The sequence below is a fragment of the Lineus longissimus genome, chromosome 4 (assembly GCF_910592395.1).
Source record: "Lineus longissimus chromosome 4, tnLinLong1.2, whole genome shotgun sequence".
Lineage (NCBI taxonomy): Eukaryota > Metazoa > Nemertea > Pilidiophora > Heteronemertea > Lineidae > Lineus > Lineus longissimus.
The window spans coordinates 17,068,867-17,092,468 of NC_088311.1; the positions used below are offsets into that span (position 1 = coordinate 17,068,867).

At 40.7% G+C, this 23,602-nt stretch overlaps 1 protein-coding gene across 1 annotated transcript in view; it reads right to left on the reverse strand.

Annotated features, from left to right (window-relative positions):
- Nucleotides 1–8,486: 8,486 nt before the first annotated feature.
- LOC135486272 (receptor-type tyrosine-protein phosphatase U-like) overlaps nucleotides 8,487–23,602 on the reverse strand; it is a 56,098-nt gene continuing 40,982 nt past the window's right edge. Inside the window, exons 12-29 of the mRNA XM_064768960.1 lie at nucleotides 23,235–23,325; nucleotides 22,684–22,799; nucleotides 22,399–22,541; nucleotides 21,358–21,445; nucleotides 20,214–20,287; nucleotides 19,855–19,891; nucleotides 19,240–19,337; nucleotides 18,355–18,474; nucleotides 17,729–17,877; nucleotides 17,281–17,416; nucleotides 16,179–16,328; nucleotides 15,388–15,475; nucleotides 13,196–13,269; nucleotides 12,628–12,762; nucleotides 12,074–12,217; nucleotides 11,207–11,370; nucleotides 10,700–10,835; nucleotides 8,487–10,247 (exon numbers count right to left, since the gene is read on the reverse strand). Coding sequence (XP_064625030.1) covers nucleotides 10,173–10,247; nucleotides 10,700–10,835; nucleotides 11,207–11,370; nucleotides 12,074–12,217; nucleotides 12,628–12,762; nucleotides 13,196–13,269; nucleotides 15,388–15,475; nucleotides 16,179–16,328; nucleotides 17,281–17,416; nucleotides 17,729–17,877; nucleotides 18,355–18,474; nucleotides 19,240–19,337; nucleotides 19,855–19,891; nucleotides 20,214–20,287; nucleotides 21,358–21,445; nucleotides 22,399–22,541; nucleotides 22,684–22,799; nucleotides 23,235–23,325 — 2,018 coding nt within the window. The 3' untranslated portion in view covers nucleotides 8,487–10,172. The remainder of the gene's footprint in view (nucleotides 10,248–10,699; nucleotides 10,836–11,206; nucleotides 11,371–12,073; nucleotides 12,218–12,627; nucleotides 12,763–13,195; nucleotides 13,270–15,387; nucleotides 15,476–16,178; nucleotides 16,329–17,280; nucleotides 17,417–17,728; nucleotides 17,878–18,354; nucleotides 18,475–19,239; nucleotides 19,338–19,854; nucleotides 19,892–20,213; nucleotides 20,288–21,357; nucleotides 21,446–22,398; nucleotides 22,542–22,683; nucleotides 22,800–23,234; nucleotides 23,326–23,602) is intronic.

A 23,602-nucleotide genomic window follows, 5' to 3' on the forward strand; every position in this document is an offset into this window, starting at 1 on the left:
GTTCGAATGTATGGAGTAATTAAGCCTATAGCACTCAATGATAAGCATCGGCAAAAGGCAATTAGGCAAAAGTCATTGAAGAGAAGTGGAATTTGTGTTTGTTTTGTGTAATCATGATACGTGCTATTTGCACAGTGTATACGCTGTTACTAATTAATTACTAAGCTGAGATCGTAGGGCCTGGCTGGATGCAATACCAATGCCAGCAAGAGATCTTCGCGGCTGAATACATTGTATATTCGTGAGCACTAACTACTGGCGGGGTTCGCAAAAATATCCTGCACGCGAAAATTTTCTGTTCTATAGAAATTAGTTTTTAATTAAAGAGGTCATAACTTGAGATTTTAACAATCCTGCAGACTTTAGGATGCGACATTTTTTATAAGAAGTGATACGTTTTGGAATCGATTTGATTGGTACATCAGACCAAATCAATGACCAAGGTCGCATCGAGCAGTGATTAGCGCTATGTAAATAATAGCGGACATGTATTGCAATGTTGGGTTTGACTCGCACATGAAAGTTTTCGATGATTGTACAGTCCTACCAGAAAGTAAATTTCCACCGATTTAAAAAAAAATCCACACAGATAAAATAAGATATTTGAATGCGGTTTTCAGCTGAGTATATGGTATATTTAGTTGGTCAAATATCTGATGTATTTGGATGCACCTCATTCCATCCTTTCATTATGTAACAAACATTTCAAAAAAGGTCCAAAAATCACTTTTTTTATTTTTTGTGCCTTTTCAAAAATTTAAATGAGCCCATCACGAACTGTGCTTTATGCCCATCATTTTTTGGCACTTGCAATTCCATAGAGTGTGTTCAATAGTCATGACAAATACACATTTTTACTTACGGTTTTTATGTTATTGAAAAAAAATCTCTTCCATAACCTTTGATAATCCCTCATGTATGAGCTGAGTTGGCCATAAAGACCCTGACTGACTGCATTGCTGACGATGAGGGGTGTTCTCAAAGGTCACCAGCTGTCTAAAAATGAAATGGCCAGGGCCATTGTGCTCACCTCTTGTGAAGGGAAGATGGATGAAGCATTAGCATGGTTGGGGTACATTCGTACCAAGTTAGGGATCTGTAGCTAAAGCAGTGACAAAACGTGCCGTCATTGTAAAATGGCGGTGCCATAGAAAAACTTTGACCTCTGTGACCTTGAGAAGTAGGTCAAATCAAAAACCCACATTTATGAAATGTATCCTTGCTAGGAGCACCTACCATAAAAATATTATGAAAATCAGACCACTATTAAACGAGCAATCAAACATTTTAACTTTGGACATTAAATTTGGCCCCCGGTTGGCCAAACTAAGAATTTTTCAAGATGCCCGCCTGGCACCCATATTGGCTATCACATTTGATAAAAAATCAAGGATTTAGTAGAGAGTACATAGATATACATCCAGATCAAATTTGGTTGCAATCCGATCATTAGTTTCGGAGTAATAGTACTGTGTTTATTTTTCAAGATGGCTGCCTGGCGGCCATATTTGATGTCCGAACGGCCGAAATTTTAGGGGTGGAATAGAGAATCCCCAGATACATGTCCACACTGGTTTAAAACCTTCTAGCTAAAATAGATAGGAAACATGCTACTGTTCAGTGAATCAGCAAACTTTGACCTGTGTGACCTTGAAAAGGAGGTCAAATCAAAAACCCGGAGGATATATGATGCACCTTTGCTAGAAGTACCTACCATATTTTTTTCAAAATTTCCCGACTACTATTAAGGGAGATATTGCATATTTTCACTTTTAACGTTTGGCCCCCTGGTGGCCAAACCATGAAACGAATCAGACCGAAACTTGGTCTCCAAGATGTCATGACATAAGGGTACATGTGTACTAAGTTTCAACTCAATAGCTCTAACAGTTACGAAACGTGCCCTGCTAACGGACGACGGACGACGACGGACGACGACGACGACGACGACGACGACGACGACGACGACGACGACGACGACGACGACGACGGACGACGGACGCCACGGTATGGGATAAGCTCACCTCTGCTAAGAGGTGAGCTAAAAACCAATCACCTGTAGCGAGCTAAAACTAATCTTCGAAATAAAAGAACGAAAATAAAATAAAATAAAAAAGTTACTTTTTGGACATTTTTTAAATTGCTTGTTACATAATGAAGAGACAGGATAAGCTGAGCCCAAATACAATAGATACATGACCAAATAGACATACCATTCTCTGTTGGAAACCGCATTCAATTATCTTACTCTATCTCTGTGATATTAAAAAACCTGTGGACATTTACTTTCTGGTAGGACAGACATATGGAGAAATAACTACACATACATGTATATCGAAGTGTAGGTTATTTTATTTTAGGAGACTTATGTTGGTCTATTCACCACTCTGCCACCGAAGCGACCTGGTCACAATCTCGATGCGTTGACTGATTTTTCAATATGGCGATGACTAATGGTATTAGAGAGACTATGTCCCCTATCTCATTCCCGTGGCGCCCCTCTAAATGTTAGGTTGCATCTGTATATACAAAGTAGCTTTATTGATACGGAACTCACGTATATCGGGTGAGGAAGAAAAAACCCGAAGTTAAATGTCTCTAAGACGCATTATCCAGGGAACGGACAGAGCGGACAGATTTTCGAATGAAGGGATCAAAATGGGTCAGGAAAATATACCTCTGCATCGTAAGGGAGCCAAAGCAGTTCTGCACCGCTTCTTTACTACAATCTGCCGGCGTTGTGCGAATTATCCAAGGAGGAGGCTTTAGGATTGACGCCTACCGCTGGTAAGCCGGCATGCACCCCTGCAAAGTGACCTGACGGCGCCAAATGGGAGACGCGGCTCTACAAATAATGCGGTCTTATGACGTTTACACATACGGTTTGGAGAGATTATTATCCGTAGATAATTACAATACGTGAGTGAAAAACGGTTTGACAAAACAGCATGATTATCCAAAAAAATCTTCCCACAAAGGTAGTTTTTCTTTTAAAATCATTAATGAACAAATATCTTTGCAATTTTTGTGAAACATTTCGTTTCTGGCATTTGTATCCATGTTTATTTCACTTTTAAATATCTTGTTTATAGCCGTTCATGAGTGCCTTTTTCATTGATGTCCAAAACAGTCAAAAGAGGCATTTCGCAATTTAACTGATTACAAAATCAGCACTGTTAAGTCATCGACTTCTGTGCGGTCGCTAAGTGTACATAGGCCCTTATAAGAGGCCTTTTGGCTAGCCGTCTGCATTTCACGCATAACAAGCTGGATATCCGCAAGGTAAATGGCGTTTAGCATGTTTGGTAAAATAGCCAGCGTGGGATGAAGTCCACCAGCATGTGAACACAGCTTTGACGGAGGTGAAGCGCGACAGCGTTGTCACTCTCCGGGCATGCATGGATAGGGTGAAAACTATCCAAGAGGCTCATAAGAAGGACGAGTTGAAATCTCTTAGAGCGTAAGTGTAACACAAATGTGGCTAAGAGCGGCCCCATACACTCTGTGTCATTAGGTCCTTGGTGATTTTTAGTTACCAGGGAGATATCATTTTCTTGATGGAAAAATTGGTCCAAGTATATACATGTACTATGTGTTTTTCCATTGCTTTAGCACCAATTAAAACACTACTTTATAATTTATACTCCCAGTTTCTTTCTCGGCTGAAAATGCGTCACGCTGACCTTTGATCAGGACCTGCAATGTTACTCCTCAACTTTTGTGTCACTTTTTAGGTCTGGGACAGATGAGGAATACGACGAGCGAGCCCAGCTGCTTACTGAGTTGGCCAGCCTTAGTGTGGAAAGGGCGGCCAAAAAGCATGAAGAAAAACCAGATATCAAGGAAGCCCAGGGACGACAAATACGCCAGGCTGCTATGGAGACGCTGAAAGTAAGAGACGATCCGGAAGAACACGCAGATGGTTTTGATCGTGAGTTGGACGGAGCTGATGAAAATCTCGAACAACATGGAAAGAAAGGTAAGAATAACTTTTTCTTCTTCACGAAAGTATCAAACTCGCTTTAATGGCAGCTACTGATTGACAGTACGTACATTTTATTACATGTAACATAACCCGACTCTGCATTAAACGGCGGGTACACTATTTTTTGCAGCTGCGAATTGCACCACCATGCCGGCAACGAAGAAGCGTCGAACTGATTCTGCAGAGTACGTGACGTATCTAAAAGGTAAACTTTCCTTTGAAAAAGAGCGTTTCGAAGTAGAAAAGAAGAAAAGAGAGGCGAGGATCCAGAGGGATCAGCAAATGATGGAAATGATGATGACGTTGGCAAAAACAAAAATTAGATACTGCTTGCACGATGTAAGATTTGACAGATAAATAATTACTCGCAGAATAAATTTGGACTTTTCGTCTGTAATTTGCACAATTCAAATATTTTCTCTACGTTTACAACGCAAAGTTCAGGCTAAATAGTTCTCTAAAGTTGGAGGGTCCGTTGAAAGTACTGACTCGTCTGATTGCCATAGACACATGTACGACAGTTGACCAGAAGAGCACTTACCAAGTAATACTTGGCTACTGGAGACAACAGTACTTTTAAATTTTTCCTAAAGTCCAAAAACGCGTAGTTTCGCACCAAATTTCCGAACTCCCATTCCACGCATTGACGGACAGAGGACATTCTCCTGTTGAATTCTTCTTCTGCGGCACACAGGTTAGCTCCTCTGACTGGACTCGACAGATACCTTCGAATGGGATAAGCCGGATCGCCGTATATTGCAAATGGCAGGCCATTCCTATCAGTGAGATCTCTAGCCTCCATTTGCTCCATCAGTCCACTCATACGAAGCAAAGCGCAATCGTGTCGACGCCCTTCCAGTTGACCATACAGATGCGTAATCAACCCGTTTGGTATGGCTACTGCGGCTGTTATAAAACGCGGATTCCGCGGAAATCCGCGGAATCCACGCGTACCTGGTTCCGCTGGCTACCGTCAGATGTAGTGGTAGTCGTTCACACGCTCTCTGCACGGTCACTGCACGCAGCACGAATTTAGAGAACTAAATCGTTCCGTAATAACTGTATTTCATTACATTATTTTGAGGGAAGGTAAGTACTATAAACAGACACTGTGGACCGAAATACAGACAGGACTGTTATTCTATTAATCACATATACATTGTACTACGGTTTTTGAATTTTTTTTACCAAGGATGAATCGTCGCCTGAAGATGGCTTAAGATGGCTAAATTAGCCCCACTGCTGCTGCCTATAGTCCCCACCGCATTTTGGTAAATAAAATACCACCATGCGAATGGTTAATTGACAAGGACATTTAAATAAGCCTGGTTATCATTTCATGTCGGATTAAACGTAAACTGAATCACACACTACGCTGGGCGATCTTCGGTCCGAGTAGCTAGACCTACCATCGAGAGTCTAAGAATGTTCCAGAAGGGCGCCAATGGCTAATATTCATAAAAAACGAGGAAAAGTTTTTACTTTAAACTTCATGTATACCATACATTTACACTAGCCATCTCTGTAGAACAATGTAGTAAAAAGCATATTAGCACATGATATAATTACAGTTGGCTGGCATTGATTATTGTATGTTGGAGCTCTCGGCCTAGCGATAGATCGAAACACAGTTATCATTACATCTGACTACCACTACATCTGACGGTGGCCAGCGGAACCAGGTACGCGCGGATTCCGCGGATTTCCGCGGAATCCGCGTTTTATAACAGCCGTGGCTACTGACTGAAATTTAATCGCATGTATACGCTTATGCCCATTATAACACACGCGTTGATGGCGTGTTGGCCTGCATATAGCACGAACCGTGCCATCTACGAAACCTATGCAGTTCAGCAGCGGGGCACCCTTCGCGTGTATCTGGTCTGCATGGATTTGAAGTTGTGCGGGATCCAGCCATGGGTTGTCGAGAGTCCTCAAACGATGAGCATGAGTGTTGTACAGAAGGCTTATAGTCTCATCAATCACCATTGACATGGTAGATGCAGGTCGTCCAAAAAACCTTTCCAAATCGCTCAGTCTGTTCGGATACGAAAATCGCCTTAAAACCTTACACAATGCATCGAGTCCGCTGCACGTGCACCTGTTTGTTACAGTAATCACATCAGGAAGTCCCGACAAGCGATACAGACGATACAGTTCTTCCTTCCTGAACCTTGTTCCTGAACCGAAAGTTGAACCATGACTGGTCATCAGTAAGCTCATCCAAATTAAACCTCGGCCATTGAGGGTCGTATGTAATCACGCGTTCCTGTGGTCTATCGTGAAAAAGAATGTATAGAAGATCTTCATCCTCTTCCTCGACTGCCATTTGTAGAAGGTCCATGTTGAAAGTCTATTGAGCGTCGACTGTTCACTTTACCACTTGTAGGTCTCCTCGGACATGACCCGTGCAAAGCGCAGAAAATAATTATCTAACCTGTCGAATACCATTGACAAATTGAAGGTACCTGCCTTCCACAAGGGAAACTTACATAAACCTTGTCTATCAACTATCCGTAAAGGCTAACCGAATCTATCAGCGAAATCACGATGAATTAAACGTTGACCGTTTCACGGTTACGGATGACTAAATGTGGTCGTTAGGCCTAAATGTACTGGCGTGAATACTCTCCATTAACTTCCTCAACAGAGATAGGACAATTTAGATGGGGTTGTCAAACATATTCACTGACTGGGTGTCATCCACTTCCTGTTCAGGCTGTCCATCTTCTGCATTCAACTCTGCAAAATGCCTATGACATTTATCTATGGTAATATTACCTGATGAATCACCTGAGTTTGCACCTGAACCTCTATTTATTCAACAAAGACTAAACTTTCTTTGGATTTGAACCTTGGGCATTCATAATCTTCTTCTAAAAGTTATTCCTCAGTCTCTTTTTGCTTTAGTAATTACTTTTTTTGTAGCCCTTACTAGCCTTCTTCATCTAGCTAATTTTTCTCCTTCCTATTTCTACGATACATTGATTTAGCATTTTCCAAATTGTTTCGCTCACACACACATTCTTTATCAAACCACTTGATTTTTTGAACCCGTTTTAACTCTTTTTTACCATACCACATCTGCCAGCTGCTCAACAACTAGTTTGACCATTACATACAGTTTAACCGATCTGGTCTTTGATGTTTTTTTCTCGTTTAAATCTAGCTGTTGGGAGGGCATATCGGTCTGACCTTATAGTCGACGTAACGAGGGATCCTCGTTTCAAATGGGCGCGACATTGGATTAAACCCGCCATCCAGTTTCCAACGAGGCACCTCCTGTACCTGCGTCTACAACGGACAAAAGTTCTACAATGATACCCATGGTCCGATATCAAACTACATGCGACTATAAACATGATAAAGGCAGACCCTGTCCCTCCCTGCTTGCCCAAAGGTGGAAAAAAACCACAGGGCATCATTGTCCCCGGGAAACGGAGAAACCAAGGTCTGGATTAACAACTGTACCCGAGTACTTACTTGTACACTGTACTCGACGGAAACAGGCAACAACCAAACCTACAACTCCCTATACAACCTCTGTGATAAATCGGTCCAATTTTTCTTCTTTTGGCCATTCAATTACATGTATTTGAACGTCTGGCTTGTTTTTGCGATTCTTCACGAAATGGTCCTGTGCCTGACAAATGAAAACAGGACCCCCTGGCTCTGTAGCCCCTTTTTTCAAATGGAAAGTACTGAAACAAGATATATTCAAATATTCTATTTGATGGGCTGAAGGGTGGTAATCATGTTTGGTTTTTAGGTCAAGGTATGTAAAAACCTAACTTCAAAGAAATCGGACCTTTAGTTCGCGCTCCATATCTCAAAACGATGCGGACAAAATATTTACGAACGGACGATAGCTTAATATTTTGTGATGGTAAACAAAATAGATAAAATAACCGTTGAGTGCAAAAATCCATCTTTTTAATAGTTTCTCAATTTATACATACAAAAAATAAATAAATTGACATACGAGTCACTTACGGACATATATTCCGAAATCAAACCCAGGAAATTAATCAACTGGTTTAAAGTAGCATTTATCACACCACTAAGAACACATACTTGCATTTTCAGACGTTTTAATGCAAATTCAAATTACAACAAACTATCATAGACGCAATTTACGTTCCACCGGAAAAGTCATCACAGAAGCCTCCCCATCATTGAGGTCTTATGCAATGTAGGGACAAGAGATTCGCTGGATGTGTAGCGGCCGGGTATGAAGGTCGCCAAGCTTTGTTCTTCGAACTAGACATGAACAGGATGAAGGTAGCCTTGTTCCACTGCAATAATATGCGTCGAACTAGACATGAACAGGATGAAGGTAGCCTTGTTCCACTGCAATAATATGCGTCTAGATTTCTTGCTGGAGAGTAACAGAATGCAAACTGATGCTTTTAATTGTGTCTGAGCCGGAGGACATGTTGTCTGCACATATTCCTGAACTATCAAACCACGACGAAGCCATTATGCGACTGTATCGGCCTCGTCTTATAACACTTTTCGCAGAGAATTGCTCTCCAGAAATTTCTATGGACTTGATATCAATTGCAAATTGACAACAATCCGATCCATTCACAGTATACGTAGGATACATGACCATTGTAATTGCTGTCTACTAAGGGTACTTTTTCTGTTTTCACCGAGATTTCAACTGAATCTAAATTGGTCCAATATGGTGAACATAGGCCGTCGGAATGCTTGTGCATTGCATATCTACAGTCGCCTGTTTTAGCTCAAGATTTTTAGTTTTTTAACACAGATTGAGAATTGCATTGTAATCACTCCATTCTTGTCTCGGCCCATGCCCGATTCTATTAATCTGTCTTTCTAAACACATGTGTCAGATCAATATCCCATCCATTTGAATTGAATTTACCGAGAACACCATAACTTACAAATGTAAACAACCAAAATGTATAAATAGACCCTAAATTTTTTATGAACTGTTCGCTACGACTCTTTTCGACCCGTAGAAAACGCTTTCCTGAACTTGACCAATAGTTATCCATATGGTAATTGTGGTCAGAGACGTTACTGATGGTATAGGCGTTATAATGACCCGATATTGTTGATCACTCTAATGATGTCATAATTCCCAAATATACATTTCAAATAACGGTGTTTCGTGCTAAAAATAGTTCCATTCAATTGCAAAAGGATATTTTACAGAAATCTATGGACATCATTCTGGGCACATCATCACAGACGTGAACAAATTTTTGACACTTTTTGTCAGTCCACAGGCATTTTTTTGGAATAACCCGATATACACTCACATTTTTATTTCAACTAGCACCGTCTTGAATAATTAAAAATAAATGTAGATATATACGTACGTATCTACAATGTAAAATATAGAATTCCTATACAAGGTGTTTATAAAACATGGCACAAATTTGCATCTAGCCACGGCCTTTGAATCACTCCCACAAAGCCCTGCTGAGTATGGCCTGATTTGGTGGGACATCTTGGCCATAACATCAAATGTCCATCACCTCATTGAGCCATCCTTAAAGTTGACATGTATTGATACACTTAACCATGCATCTTAAACAGAGCTAGCCTGTGATAGCAAGTTGTTGCTTTTGAGGGAGGCCAAATTTCAGCAAGGCTATGTGTGAGTGTTAAATGACCAATCCAAATGCCTGCTAGAAGAGAACAGGTTGACAGAAAGTTATTTGAACATCAGGTAAAACATAGTCCAGGTCATGATTCAGCTGTTAATCTAGAGTAATACTGAATCACTAAACATCAAACATACTTAGCTGATGATTTACACCTTATTCATAAAATTCTGAGATAGCTAGTGCCTTTTTGGTAAGTCATGGTAAAACGTAGTTAAATTACTCTAAAGTCGTGATATCAGGCTGTACTGGGATAGTTTGACCGACGCCGATATGAGGCACCAGCACCTACATGTAACCTGGTATATATTTTGCCATCGTAATGAAAATATGCAGGCCTCATGTATCTCTTGAGAGTTTACATATACTGTATAGAATGATTTTGACACCCGTGGTGGTGGAGTCACGAACCATTTCCAGCCACAATTTGCCTGGAAACAACATTCCCTTTAAATGATCGATCCACTGCTGCTGGTATTTGTATAATAGATTTCGACAAACGATTCGTTGCTCAAATAAAGTAACTCCCTGGAAGTACATTGCACTGTTTACTGGAAGTTAGCATAGAGGTCGAAATTTTGTAGATATCTCAGAACGACTTCATGGACATACTTGTATTGCTCCTGAAAGAAAAGTGAAAGTGATATCGAACATGGAGAATAATATTCAGGCAGAGTCATGGCGTTCATCTTTCTAATGACAGTTTAAACCATTCGTTTAAACAATTCCAATCGCGTAAATACGTACTAAATATAAATTTCAACGTTGCCATTGTGTAGACAGATACACACATACTATTCATACCAAGTTTCAACAAAGTTGCCTGCATGATTACTGCAATACGGCATTGTGTATAGGTGGCATCTACCTTGTGTATAACTGCATTTCTATTTCGCCTCACCACCAGTAATTACAAACAGCGTACCCCTTTAAGACTTTAGGTAGACGGTAGGGGGTTGTATTAGTTGACTGAACACTACACGACCAGCCTAGACAAAACAGGATATCCGGAAGACTTATTAAATGACAATGTCCGACATTGATTTGGACAAAGTTGCAAAACTCGAGTACTTACATAAGTGTTGACGAGTTGTTGTCTGTTTGACCTCAGCAGACGGAGATACTGGAAAACATCCACCTCCTGGTCGACCTTGACCTTCTCAATGACAGAATGCGCCGCACAGAAGACACCACTTTGGGAAGCACCGTCCCTAGAAATGATATCACACCATAGAGGATGACGTATGCGAGGACCACGAAGGGTTGGCCAATGTGTAGGCCGAGGCCGTTTCTAGCATCTGGCCATGCGCAATCATGTCGTGTAAAAGATAATTAGGAGCGGTATTTAGTGCATGCGCCACCCAGAAGGCTTGCCAATTTGAGAAGCAAGGTCCCTATAGACAAGATATCAATGACATTGTTAAAATACGACCTAATCACATGCAAGAAAGGTATGCTATTTATTAATCATTTTGAACCGTGAGGAATAACTCCGAGCACGAACATAATCTTTCCATTTTCTTTGTGTTGTATAAAGCATGTGTACATTAGTTAGCTCTGATTCCAAACTAAAGGCACCTACAGGCATTGTACAAGTATCTTCTTGTTCTCGACCTTTTGTTGCCACTTTTCCACCTTTTCTAGCAGATCCACGATCGCCTCCACGGACGCTGGCGTCGCCTGACCATCGGGCCAGTTTTGTAACTGAAAGTGCCGGACCACTCGACCGGACATATCATCTTTTCCCTAAAGAGACGATATATGGTAACAGTATTAAATAAACTATAGGCCAGCTAAGCCCAAGCGCTTTTATTTGCTCAATTTTTGTTCTCCGGCATTCATCTACAGTTGTAGCAATTTAAATGTTTGAGTATTTAATTTCTCGTTATAACCCAACAAAATAAATGTGACCCGTCACAGCAAAATCAGGCCACTCTCGTTCTGAGCTTGGCAGGTTGAGACGGCCTGTTGGTTCATTTCTCTACTGTCTGCCTTTTGTGAAATATGAGCACATCAATTTCTTCCATTATTTCCTGGTGTCATTTAGGTTCATCTTCTGTGCGACATGCACCTGGTTTTGCTGTGACGGGTCACAAATTATCTCGCGCAAAGCCCAATGAACATGAATGTTTACACCAGTACTCACAATGAACATTCAACAAGTCCATGGGCATTGGCACGGCCTCGTGGCAACCCGTGCGAGAGCGGCACCCCCGATATCCAATTGGAAAATCCCGCGTGTCCGCCATCGCCCGGGTCACAGCAGCCCCGTGCTCGCCGTTCACACTTAATAGAAGCGAAGCAATGCTATAACCCAATATGTTAACTGCGGTCAGAGTATCTATTGATCATAGTTTCTATCATTAGCCTTTACAAATACAATTTAGATAATGACGTTAGCCCCGTCTTCTATTATTGACACATGTCACAGAGCAAAAATGTTACTTACTACCCCGGCTTTGCCCGCATTCTTTGATATCCTCATGTTTCTGACAGTGATATCTGTGTTGGATGTGTCTACGTCCAGGCAATCTACTACCAGTGGGTGATACTCCATCTGCTCAGTCTCTTGTGGCCAATAAACTGTGGAAAACTGATACAAAAGAAGGTCGAAAATCAGTCAGTTTTCGATAAAGCTGCCAGCGACTTTATGAACCAAGGACCCGGTATCCTTTTATGAATGACCAGTTTTGCAAACATCCATGTCCCATTAAAGTTCCTTGTTCCAAAATAAGTTTGTCTATGTCGCGATTTTTTATTCAAATTACTTATTTTTGAATATCTTTCATCGTTCTAACTAAGGTCAATTAATGTTCTCGTTGCGGCTCCTCGGTGCCCACATGAAGACTCTGGGATGCTGAGCAGACGTGCTTTGAGCAAGGATCTATCCTTCAAAATGTATTAGTCGAAGAAATCGAACTGCAACTTTACCTTTCTGATACCTATACGGTCTACTGTGAACTATAGTGACAATATTAACCCTTCGAGGCCAGTAAATATTACCTCATAAGTATCATCGACCATGTTCATCATAACAATAGTGGAGATTCCCGTGTCATGCACGATCCTCCAGATGTCCTTCATTGTCTCAGGGAGGGGCATCTGGGTTATGATGTAGTTGTCCTTCTCACCGTAGCCCTGAAAGCAGATGGTGGAATCTGAATTAAGTCGGACTATGATAATACACAGTGGGTTTTAACATAGAAATGTCACAAGAATGATGATACCCCCTGCCAAATACCGGCACAGCATTGTATCACTAAGTAACGCTCTTCATTTCATCTTAATCTCATATACACATTATTGCCCCACTTTGAAGGCCTACTCCACTTGAATTAAAATGAATATAAATTTCAACAACGCTACTATACACTGATAAGCAAATACCTTGAATGCCAAGTTCCAACGCCGAATCTTCGTGCATAAAGACTTTAGTACTGCATTGTCTATTTCTATTTACATGAGCCACAAGATATAACACAATAAAAACGAGCAGCGTAGAGTCAGACTAGCTTTAAAGTAGTCCTCTACTGGGGAGCCCGATCACCAATGGTAACATTCGCGGTCTTACCGTGGCATAAACTGCATTAACATAATCATTCCATCCATCTATTGGTGTAGACAAGACAACACGAGATGCGCCATCTGTTAAATAGAGACATTCATAATTAGTGAGTCTACTCAGAATTTGCCTGTGTCACGTCATTTGCTTCTACTCTCCGAGTAGAAAAGCTGCATCTTCCGCCATTTAGGCTACTCTTTGACCAAAAACCATTTCAGCAAAACCATTTCAGAATGAAGTAAGTGAATGGTATATTGTCTTCCCCTCACTGGTGCTACCTTTAACTCTGATCACAGATGGATAGTACCAAAAAATTATATTATTAGTCTTTACGAATTCTTAATGGAAGTGTAGGATACATGGCCCCACCCATATCCCGGACAAATGTCCTTTCTTCTGTTCGATAGCCAAGTGGACAAGATTAATGGCCTTGATAAAATGATGCGTAACAACCCTCAGTAAATCGAGATATTTTTGCGAGGCTTTTTTTTATTTCCGCGATTTTAGCAAATGCTCCATGAAACGCGAGAATTTCGACTCCAAAGCATTAAAGGCCATATATCAAGGTTTTTTGCCATTTTCTGCTGTAAGACGATTTCAAAAGTGTACCTAACACTTTATACAATACAGAAAACCAAATGCAATTAGCTCCATCCATTTTGAAGATATAGCCAATTATGTGTTTGACAACTTGATTACCTGATCAGGCTAGCAACTGGCTTGTTAGAGCCAGGCGGCGGGTTCAGCAAAAGTTGTGATGTAGATCAGGTTATCTGTACATGTCATGCAATCATAAAAGCAGGAGGGCCTTAATTAATTATGCACACCTGGAAGTAATGTGTTTCATTCACTATGGTGTATTGTGTGGCTCCGAATTGTGTCAAGGCTAGCACAAAGAACAATCGAATGACAGACGTGACCTATTTTTATGAATTTCCAAAGCCAGTTGAACGAGAGAGGAGGAAGCTGTGGATTCGGAAGTGCAAACGGCACATGTCATCCACTGTACAGTGGCTACACAACCATGTCAATTGCATTTAATGCCCGAGGCTGCTGAGGTCGGTTGTTATACATAATGTGTAGGCCCTATTGGGGCCTGTGATACCGCATAGTGTCTTCTTGTGTTCCAGCCATAGCAAGGTGACAGCGAGGTGACAGTGACACAGGTCAGTGTCAGTGACAGCCACTGTCAATGACAGATTATTGTCATCTGACATCTAGGCCTATCTCACGTTGCACGGCATTATATCGTCACGTCAAGATGATTGTGCATAATACCGTCACTTTTCAATAGTAGTTCAGCGTCATGACATAACTGGCGATACAACACAGACGAGGCGAAACAATATTGTGCAACATTAGTCTGTTCAAAAATCATACATGTTATGCATCTGCAACCATCTATCAATGTCTTCTTTGCTATATCGGCAGGTCTGCCATGCAAATTCAGTTCAGGGCGTTCATCCTCCACTTCCTCATCACTTTCGTCCGAATTATCACTCTCATTATGATCTAGTGATATCAATGGCTCGAACATGTACGGCTCAACGTTTAAATATCCTTCTGTATCGACCAAAACATTCTCAAATTCACTGCTCTCACTCTCTGAACTGTATGCGGAAGCCATCTTGCTTTGTTCTGACTGACCTGATCTACGTCATCAAACAAAAATCCCTAGCGGCCACATGTGGAACTAATCTAAAGTTGTGTGTGGTGGGAAATTCAAATAGTTTCAATTTGAAAATTGAAATAACTAAATAATGACTTTATTATTAGAATTTTTTTAATGTCTGGGATCTTGTTTTTTTAACCCTCAACATATTTCATGAGTATCAAGCATGTTTTCAAACCTTGATATATGGCCTTTAACCATTGAATTTCTGCATCGAAGGCAAACATTTCGTAGCCTATCGGCAAGTGAAAATGACAAATTCGACAAATTTTGGCATCGCGAAAGTTTTAAGGTTTACAGTATACATGTCAACATACAAAGTACCACAGTGAAACGGTCGTCACTTCAGAAATGCCATGCCGACTTATCGACGTTGAACATCAATCCTAAAGTCTCCTCAATACGCACTATAACAGTAGATCGTCATGCTGAAGTGTGGACTTTAGGATAGACTTACAAAAGTTGGTGGTCTTAAAGGGGCTACATATTTGCGACTGATTTATTTTTTTTCAGACGGCTGACCACCTACCTGGAACAATGTCCTGTTTTCTGTTTTTGCTCATGTTCGCCAGGGCCTGTTCTGAAGGGCTGATGGCATCAGTGAATGCACCCAGAATCTGAAATTGATAAGACAGTCCACAACTGTATTCTGACTCCAATCGCTGCCGTATGTCTCCCGTGGGCCTAGTCGTTCACAGCAAGGAAGTTATTGTTACACGAGGTTTTTTTATTAAAATAGAATAAAAGATTGGAAAACAAGAATTTTGCCATATTTTCAAAAACAGAAGATTTTGACAGAATTGAAGGGAAAACACAAGAAGAATTGAAAATGTGATAACGAAGATTAGGTAACTCTGAATAAAAAAGACACAGCCTGTGAAAAACTGTGTATCTGGGGAGACGGAATTAGTTGTGGTGGAACACATGATCTCTTTCACAAAACATAAAAGCACAGCAGCGCTTTCTGCCTGAGCTAAAAAGCCTCTTCAGCAATTCTGATCATAAATATGAAAATTTGTTGTTGTTCATGCTTGCTTCGTCACACCATTTGCTTGTAATCAGTTCGTAGTAGGCCAAGAATCTCTAGATCCGGAACATATTTAGGTATGCCATGGGAGAGCCATTTTTGCGAGGAAAATATCGAGGGACTCGGAATTCCGGACTACCAGATTACCGGCTCCGGAGTTGATAGGTCCCGCTCCTCGGTACTCATACTCATACTAACCGAGTACTGGTTCTGTAACTGACAGGTCGGTTTCCCCGGTATATTGATAGCCCCCCCCCCCCTCGTATAATAGATTCGAGAAAGAAGGTACTAACCGAGTATTGGTTCTGTAATTGACAAGTGTCTTTCCCAGGTGTTGCTTTGATCATGTCACTGTACTTCTGAGGAAAGTTGTCACTCTTGATGGACGTTATTCCTATCTTGAAATACTCTAAAATTGCGTCATGTATATGTGTGTACTGCCCCTGTAAAACGGAACAATGATAATAACTGAGACGAAGTCCCGATAGTAGCTTTCTGATGAAAGCCAAGTACGGTGACATCTGAAATGTCGAGGAACATTTAATCTATCTTGTACTTCGGTCTGGAACATTAGCCTGTTTCTTTCGGCGATCTCTCTCCACCAGTCAGGCTCTAATACCTACAGATCGAAAAAGAGGTCTATAATGGAATAATGTCTGTTTAAATTACTAACCATGTCTACCCAAATTATCAAAGCATTCAGGTATTCGAACCACACTCGAACATGTTAACTAACCGTGTTTTGCTCCATGTTCGGTCTCAGTACAGAACGAGGTGAGTCAACATCTCCGAAAGTGTCCTCGAATTGAGGGACCAATGTTCGGACTCGTAGATGCTGACTTACCAGGTTCTGTGCCATGTTCGGTCTCTGCTCCCTCATTTTAGATGTTGACTTACCACATTCGGCTTCTGCTCGCTCATTTTGATAGAATACTCGCAGATTTTGACTTACTGGGTTCTGTACCATGTTAAATGTGGTCCTTGCTCCCTCATTTTGATTGCCTACTCGAAGATGTTGATTAACCAAGTCCTGTACCATGTTCGGTTTCTACTCCCTCATTTTGTGGGCATACTCGTAGATGTTGGCTTACTACATAGGTTCTGTACCATGTTCAGTCTTTGCTCCCTCAATTCGAGGAGACTTTCGGAGATGTTGACTTACCTCGTTTTGTATTATGTTTGGTCTCTGCTCCCTTATTGTAGGTGTTGACAAACCAGATTTACCACATTCGGTCTCTACAGTCTCATTTTGAGGGTTTACTCGTAGATGTTGACTTACTAGGTTCTGTACCAATGCCAGTTTCTGCTGCCACATTTGAGATGTTGACTCACCATGGCGAGGTTATGCAGTCTCTGCTCCTTCATTTTGAGGGCATACATTCGATGATGACTTACCAGGTTCTGTACCATGTTCGGTCTCTGTTCCCTCATTCTGAGTACACACTCGTAGAAGTTGACCTTTTTCTCAGCCTTTCCTTGTCGGATCAGATAGTCGATAGCGATGAAGGCCCCAGTCCTGCCTACTCCAGCACTGCAACAAACAAAGCGAACAGTTCAAAGTTGTTTCTGTGTGTTGAAGAAGCACGCTAGTAGATATACATGTAAAAATAATCAGTTACTGTTGTTAGAACCAGTGGTTCTGTAATATTGTGCGAATTGTCGATGGAATACCATGGACGAAATACTAGTTATTATGCAATACAGCTTGCAATGAAAAACCGCCGGAGCTCATTGACGTACTTACGAGAAGCCAAGTGATACAGCAGCAACCTTTGGTCGAAAAGCTACTATATATATACTCTGAATACAATACCTTACACCAACAAATGTCTGGTTCACTTACCTGCAATGTACCAATATGGGTACCTTCCCATACTCAGTCTCCTTCAGAACATTCGCTCTGAAGTTTAGCAAAGAGCAAGCCAACTTGGGTACATCGTGATCGGGCCAGGCGGTGAAGTGGAAGTACTTGACAATGCGCACCTCCCCATTCTGAAAGCAAACAATATTGTATGATCAAGATAATTGCGTATAACAATATAATTTTGTGTAACAGTGTGGAGTAACATGACCTTCTTTGCCGTCTTTAAATATAATAATTTCCAATAGTAGCAAAGAAAAAATAATCGCAAATTAGGATCTTTCAGGAGAACCTCTTGTTATCGTGGATACCTTGGTTATCTTTAATGCATTTTCAAAGTGATCATGGCGAGGGTCGTTTTGCATTGATAGCACATCTGTGCTCTGCCAAATCAACAGGCCCGTAGCTGACTTTTTGATCATGGAGGAAGGGGGCATACCACTTTTATCCTCAGTCAGTCCGACCAATTTGCATGAAAAACCTGTCGTTTGATGACTTTTATTGACACTTGTCCACCTACCCCATCTCTCTCTCAAGCATTTTCAAGCCAAGGTCCTGAATTAAAAAAATCAAACAAACCCATATTGAACTGATGATAATAAGCGTACCAATGTGACCTTCAGGATCCGATTCACGTAGTCGGTAAACTTGTACTCTTCCACCAGCTGTATGGTAAATGGCCCATACGTGTTTTTTCCCTGGCTCGGCCAGTATTGCTCGCACTTTTTCTGAAATGAAAATTAAACATAATTTTGATTGAAGGACTGTAATGTTTTGAAGCAGAGAGAGCGCCTGTTATGACATGTGCTTTTCGTTCTTACTGTAATACTCGCCAATAAGATCCCAAGCTCGACAGTACCCGATTTCTACTACCACCTCGATGGGTAGAGCCTAAACAGCCGGGCATAATAAAAGGCCTTTCGCACCTATAAAAGGGGAGGGACATCTTGTCTTTTTTTCTTCCAATTGGTATTTAATTGTAATATGAAAAGTTCCGCTGTAGAGTCTTGACTCTTCATGACGATTACGTTGTCAACTCTTGAATAGATATCCCAAGCCTTTTATGGCTACGAAAGGCCTACTATTGTTCGGATATTTAGACTCTACCCATCGAGGCGGTGGTACAAATCGGGTATTGTCGGGCTTCGGATCTTATTGGTGAGTGGATCCAGTATATTATGACAAACTAGGGAATGCTATTTTCGAATTTTGCTTTCTTATATTATGACAAACAAGAGAAATCAAATTAAAAAACATTTGAAACAAGTATGGAAACAAAGTATGGGAGGTGATTTTGCTGGGGGCAAGTTATTCATCACGCGCATTCCAGATTCAACCGTCTTTCTTCTGACCAAATATAGTGTGTTCGTCTTTGAACAGAACTTAATGCAAACAACCTGTTGATATCAGCGTATGTCAATAAATATCTACATTGAAAGATTCTGTTTATATTGAGGTATATAGGTCTTTCAGGCCGATTGATGTTTACAAACCTTTTCCTTTTCTATTGTCTTGGTGAGCATGACGATGGTGTCACAGCGTTCTTGCCATATCATTCTCCATGTAGCCGTAATGGACTTAGGAAGCGGACCTGCATGTTTACAGATTTTTTGAAAGGAAGTACCAATACAAAAGTCGACGTCATAGTATGTCTATTTTCTATAGAGGTATTTTCACTGCCATGGTTATGAGATGCCAAAGAGTGATTTGGAAATCGATGTTACGATGTTGCATTCCACTATATTGCAGGTTTTTGGATTGTTTTTATACCAATAATACATATGTCTACTGTAGGAAACTGCAATGTTATGGTAGTGTTTGTAAAGAAACTGTAGTTCGAACACACCAGCGCTAGCACCTTCAAGAAATATATGTTTTGCGGTGGGGCTGAGGCTTATACGGTTGTTCTTCAGAAGACAGTGTTGAACAAATACGATGATATTTGGCTGTTTTATATATATATACGTCTAGTATCTTCCTGTTTAATCGAAATATTCATTGGTTTGTCTTAGCCTCTGTGACGAATTTTATTCTGATAAAATATTCTTTGTAACATGTATGCGTTTTTGTAATTAATGACAGATAATAAAATGATAAATTCATCTTACCCTGAGAAGCAATGTAAGCTTTCTCCTTATCATAACCCTGCAAATGCAAAAATAGAGCATCATGCTGGAGTCCATCCGAATCTGAATCTAGTCTCTGGTTAATGTTAGTGCATTTATTTAATTGTCTTTCAAATGCAATTTGTTGATAGACACTTAACACGTGAGTATATACTAGTATGCCGTACATGCGTGCTTCGCAAGTAATATTGAATCCGATGATCCGACGATCGGACACGCACGGAAAATTACAGCTACGAATTGGCAAATTCAGAGGTGTTTTCTTCTGAAATACATATATAAGGGCAAACGTCATCCTGATATGCTTTCTAGATGCAGACTAGAGTCACACGACCACTTACATGGATGTAACTTGCATTGATGTAGTCCGATTGCTCTTCTCCAATGGGCTGAAGGATAACACGACTGTGATCATCTGAAAAATAATCACACATGCTAGCGAGTAGTAACTATAGTCCATTCGTAAATGCAATCTAATCTGTACTTGGTAAATGTTATACTAAGATTGTAAGATTTGATTAACCATGGCAAGGATATAATTTCTTTGTAAAATGTTTTGTGTACATTGACGAAGTGCATTCAGGGATGTAGACATTTTCCGCTCTGTACGGTTTATTTCTTGATCAATCTGGTCTAAATCTTCGGGTAATTATATTTTCCTGTCCATCCACTCGGCATGTGCCAAGCATAAATGAGAAATACCCAGAAACAAAATACTACCTATCCAGGTGCCTCCCCCCTCCCCCCAAATGACTACTTCTGGACTGACAATCTTGAATCTTAAAAATCCTGTTTGGTTTGAGAAAAAATTCAAAGAAATCCGACCAGCAGTATTTTGGGCGAAGCGGATATAATATTAAGGAAAGGACTATAATCTACAGTACATTCCCCGTAGAAGCAGCATGTGGTCTATGTCTATCGATCTGCAAATACGTATACAAAAACACTTAAAGGACCATTGGCATTATTAAGGGTAATATTACCCAGCTCTCGGCTGCCCAGTCACAAGTAGTTTCCATCAAGAAATTGCACAAAAAATGGACAAATTCAAAATCTGACTGAATTATCACGCTTTTCCGATGTTGACTCCGATTTGACCCGAGTTAGCTCTCCATGCGTCAACCCTTTAAGCATTGAACGATGCACTAGTGAGGGGTTTCCTGGAGCTATGGATCTACCCTGTGACGTCTGATATCGATTTTTCCGACGTCACACTGATGGCGCTTGATTACCCCGCAACTGCGACGATAAATGGAAATGACGGGGTGACTTGAGCTCGGATCTCTGCGTGCACTCACGTGGCGGGAAAGGTCTTTCGTGCCATGCATACTAGAAATGACGAATAACGCGTTTTTCTACTATAAAATTGGAAAAGCATCGATCACGTTTGGAAAAATAGTTTACTGATGAACCACGGGAAGAACCAACATATACCGCAATAAAAAGCCGCCCATTCCTTTAAATACCGTGAAATGAAATGCTTACAAGTTATTATGTTCTTGTAGCGGTTAAGCACGTTGTTTCCTGGTTTCTTCGCTTCTTTGGTTGACCTTACAACATCCACTGGCAATTCCTGAAGCAAGGAAGGGTATCTGATAGCACGGATGTATAGCACGATTATTTCAGTTATAGTGCTATACATCCGTGCTGTTCTTTTAAAAGAAATATCTGTACAACTCCGGGTTTTTTTAATGAATCGCTTCTGCAGAGAAAATTCTGGTTATAGGATAGTCCCGAATTATATACATGTATAATTGAAGAATACGTATAGCCCCAATCTTATTGACGGGAAAACGCCTTACCTTCATTATTTGCACCAACGTGTTACCCTCATAAGTGTCATAGTTTTACCTATGATTTGTCAATTTATTATATACATGTAATAGACTATTGAAAAAATCTGTACTGACTTATTAAATACTGTACATTTTTAAAGGGACAACTTGGGCGTTGGCTTTACCAGGCCAGGCGGACAATACCTCAGCCTGCAACCATGCGCGCCACCACTCTTTTATCAACTAATGCTGATAACTAATAATGATTTTCGCCAGTGTTGCGAGGCAGTTTTGGACCATGGTTTGGACTAGAACGGGTGGTATAAAGGCCATGTAGAATTAGCGGAATGAGCGGATTCTGTAAAAAATATAATTTCATACAAAATGGAACTTAAGGAATTCATTAAGTTTTAATTTGTTAGATACGCCACAAAGATTATTTGAAAATCGCTTTTTACAGTCATTAAGCCATGACTCGCAATGAGGGTATGAAAACTGGTCCGTAGGGACAGTTTAGTTCAGTCGGTAGCCGCGCGCAGCGCTGTATTACGTTACCTCCTTTCGTCTTCAGAGTTCAGGCATGGCGAGAATCATCGCGACAAATATTGGCTTTTCCAGGTGATTGAAGCCCAGAATCCACTCATTCCGCTTATTCGGCTAATTCTACATGGCCTGGTATAAATGCAATCCGAGTAAAAAAGATCAACCATTATCGTAACATGCCTTTGACAACAAAATGTAAGCAACTTACTCCAAACTCATCCTTAAATTCCAATGCTCTATTGCCCCTGATACTCTTGACATAAGGAGCCAGATCAGAAATCGTTACGGTTCGACCTTGCAGATTTGAATACCCCTTTCCAGTATCGACGGGGACAACTGGCAAAGTTGACACTGAAACAAAAAATTGGTCTTTATCAATTATTGATGATGGTTCTTCTTCAAGAAAATCTATTTGTGCTATCCTTATACCTCGCATTGTAATTAGGTCAGAATGTTTGTAAAATGACACCTCGGGGCTATTTTCGATTCTCACCATTTTCTGTTTGAAGAACTCCACACTCGAATTCCTGTATAATGCTAAGACTTGTTATTTCATGCTGCTGGATTTCGAGTGATTCGGCTGCTTGTTCTTTACTTCTACGCTTTTTCCTGTTAGAATATAGAGCAGAAGGAAATATAGACCTCGTTTTAAGCAAGTTATTCATTAGGCTCACGGGGCCTCTTTTGGCTCTTCGAAACATGACGTCCTATTACGTTTTTACATGCTTCGTTCTCCAAACAACGGAATATTTACAGAAAGCATACGTGACGTTTTAGCATTTTTTCGAACAGACTCAAATATAACATAGAGTTTAAGGAATTGATACCTCATTGTCGTTATTTGTTGTCTCACGAAACACCGCGAGGAATCTAAATGCTATGGTTGCCTTACCATAATCACTGCCGCTAAAACGAGGCACAATGCAATATGCACTATAAACAGGTGTACATTGTAACCAAGCCGTTTAAGAATTGTAGGCGTATGGCATCGATTACTGCAAAAACGTCTCTGAACACTCGCAACGCTAACGTAACTGTACCTACCTTACAATAATGACCACGGGAATAATGATGGCCGCAAGAACAATTATCATTACAATAACCAGTCCAGCTAACAGGCCAACATTAGTCTCAGCTACAACCACAACGGAAAAGAAATAAAAAAGCATTTTCAGGGATGGTACTCGTTGTTCTGATTCAAAGTGATATGATAATTAATAACCAAGCAATATACCCGTGGCGCAGGCAGGTTCAAATGGGCTTTTTCTTGAGCTGCACGGGCCGAAGGATTACATTGCAATGAAAATATAAGGCAAATTAAACCAACCAATTGTCCACAGACCAGGACATCAATTGGTCCAATAGAGATAATGAGGCAATGTCAACATGCCTCGTTCCTCAGTCAGCAATAT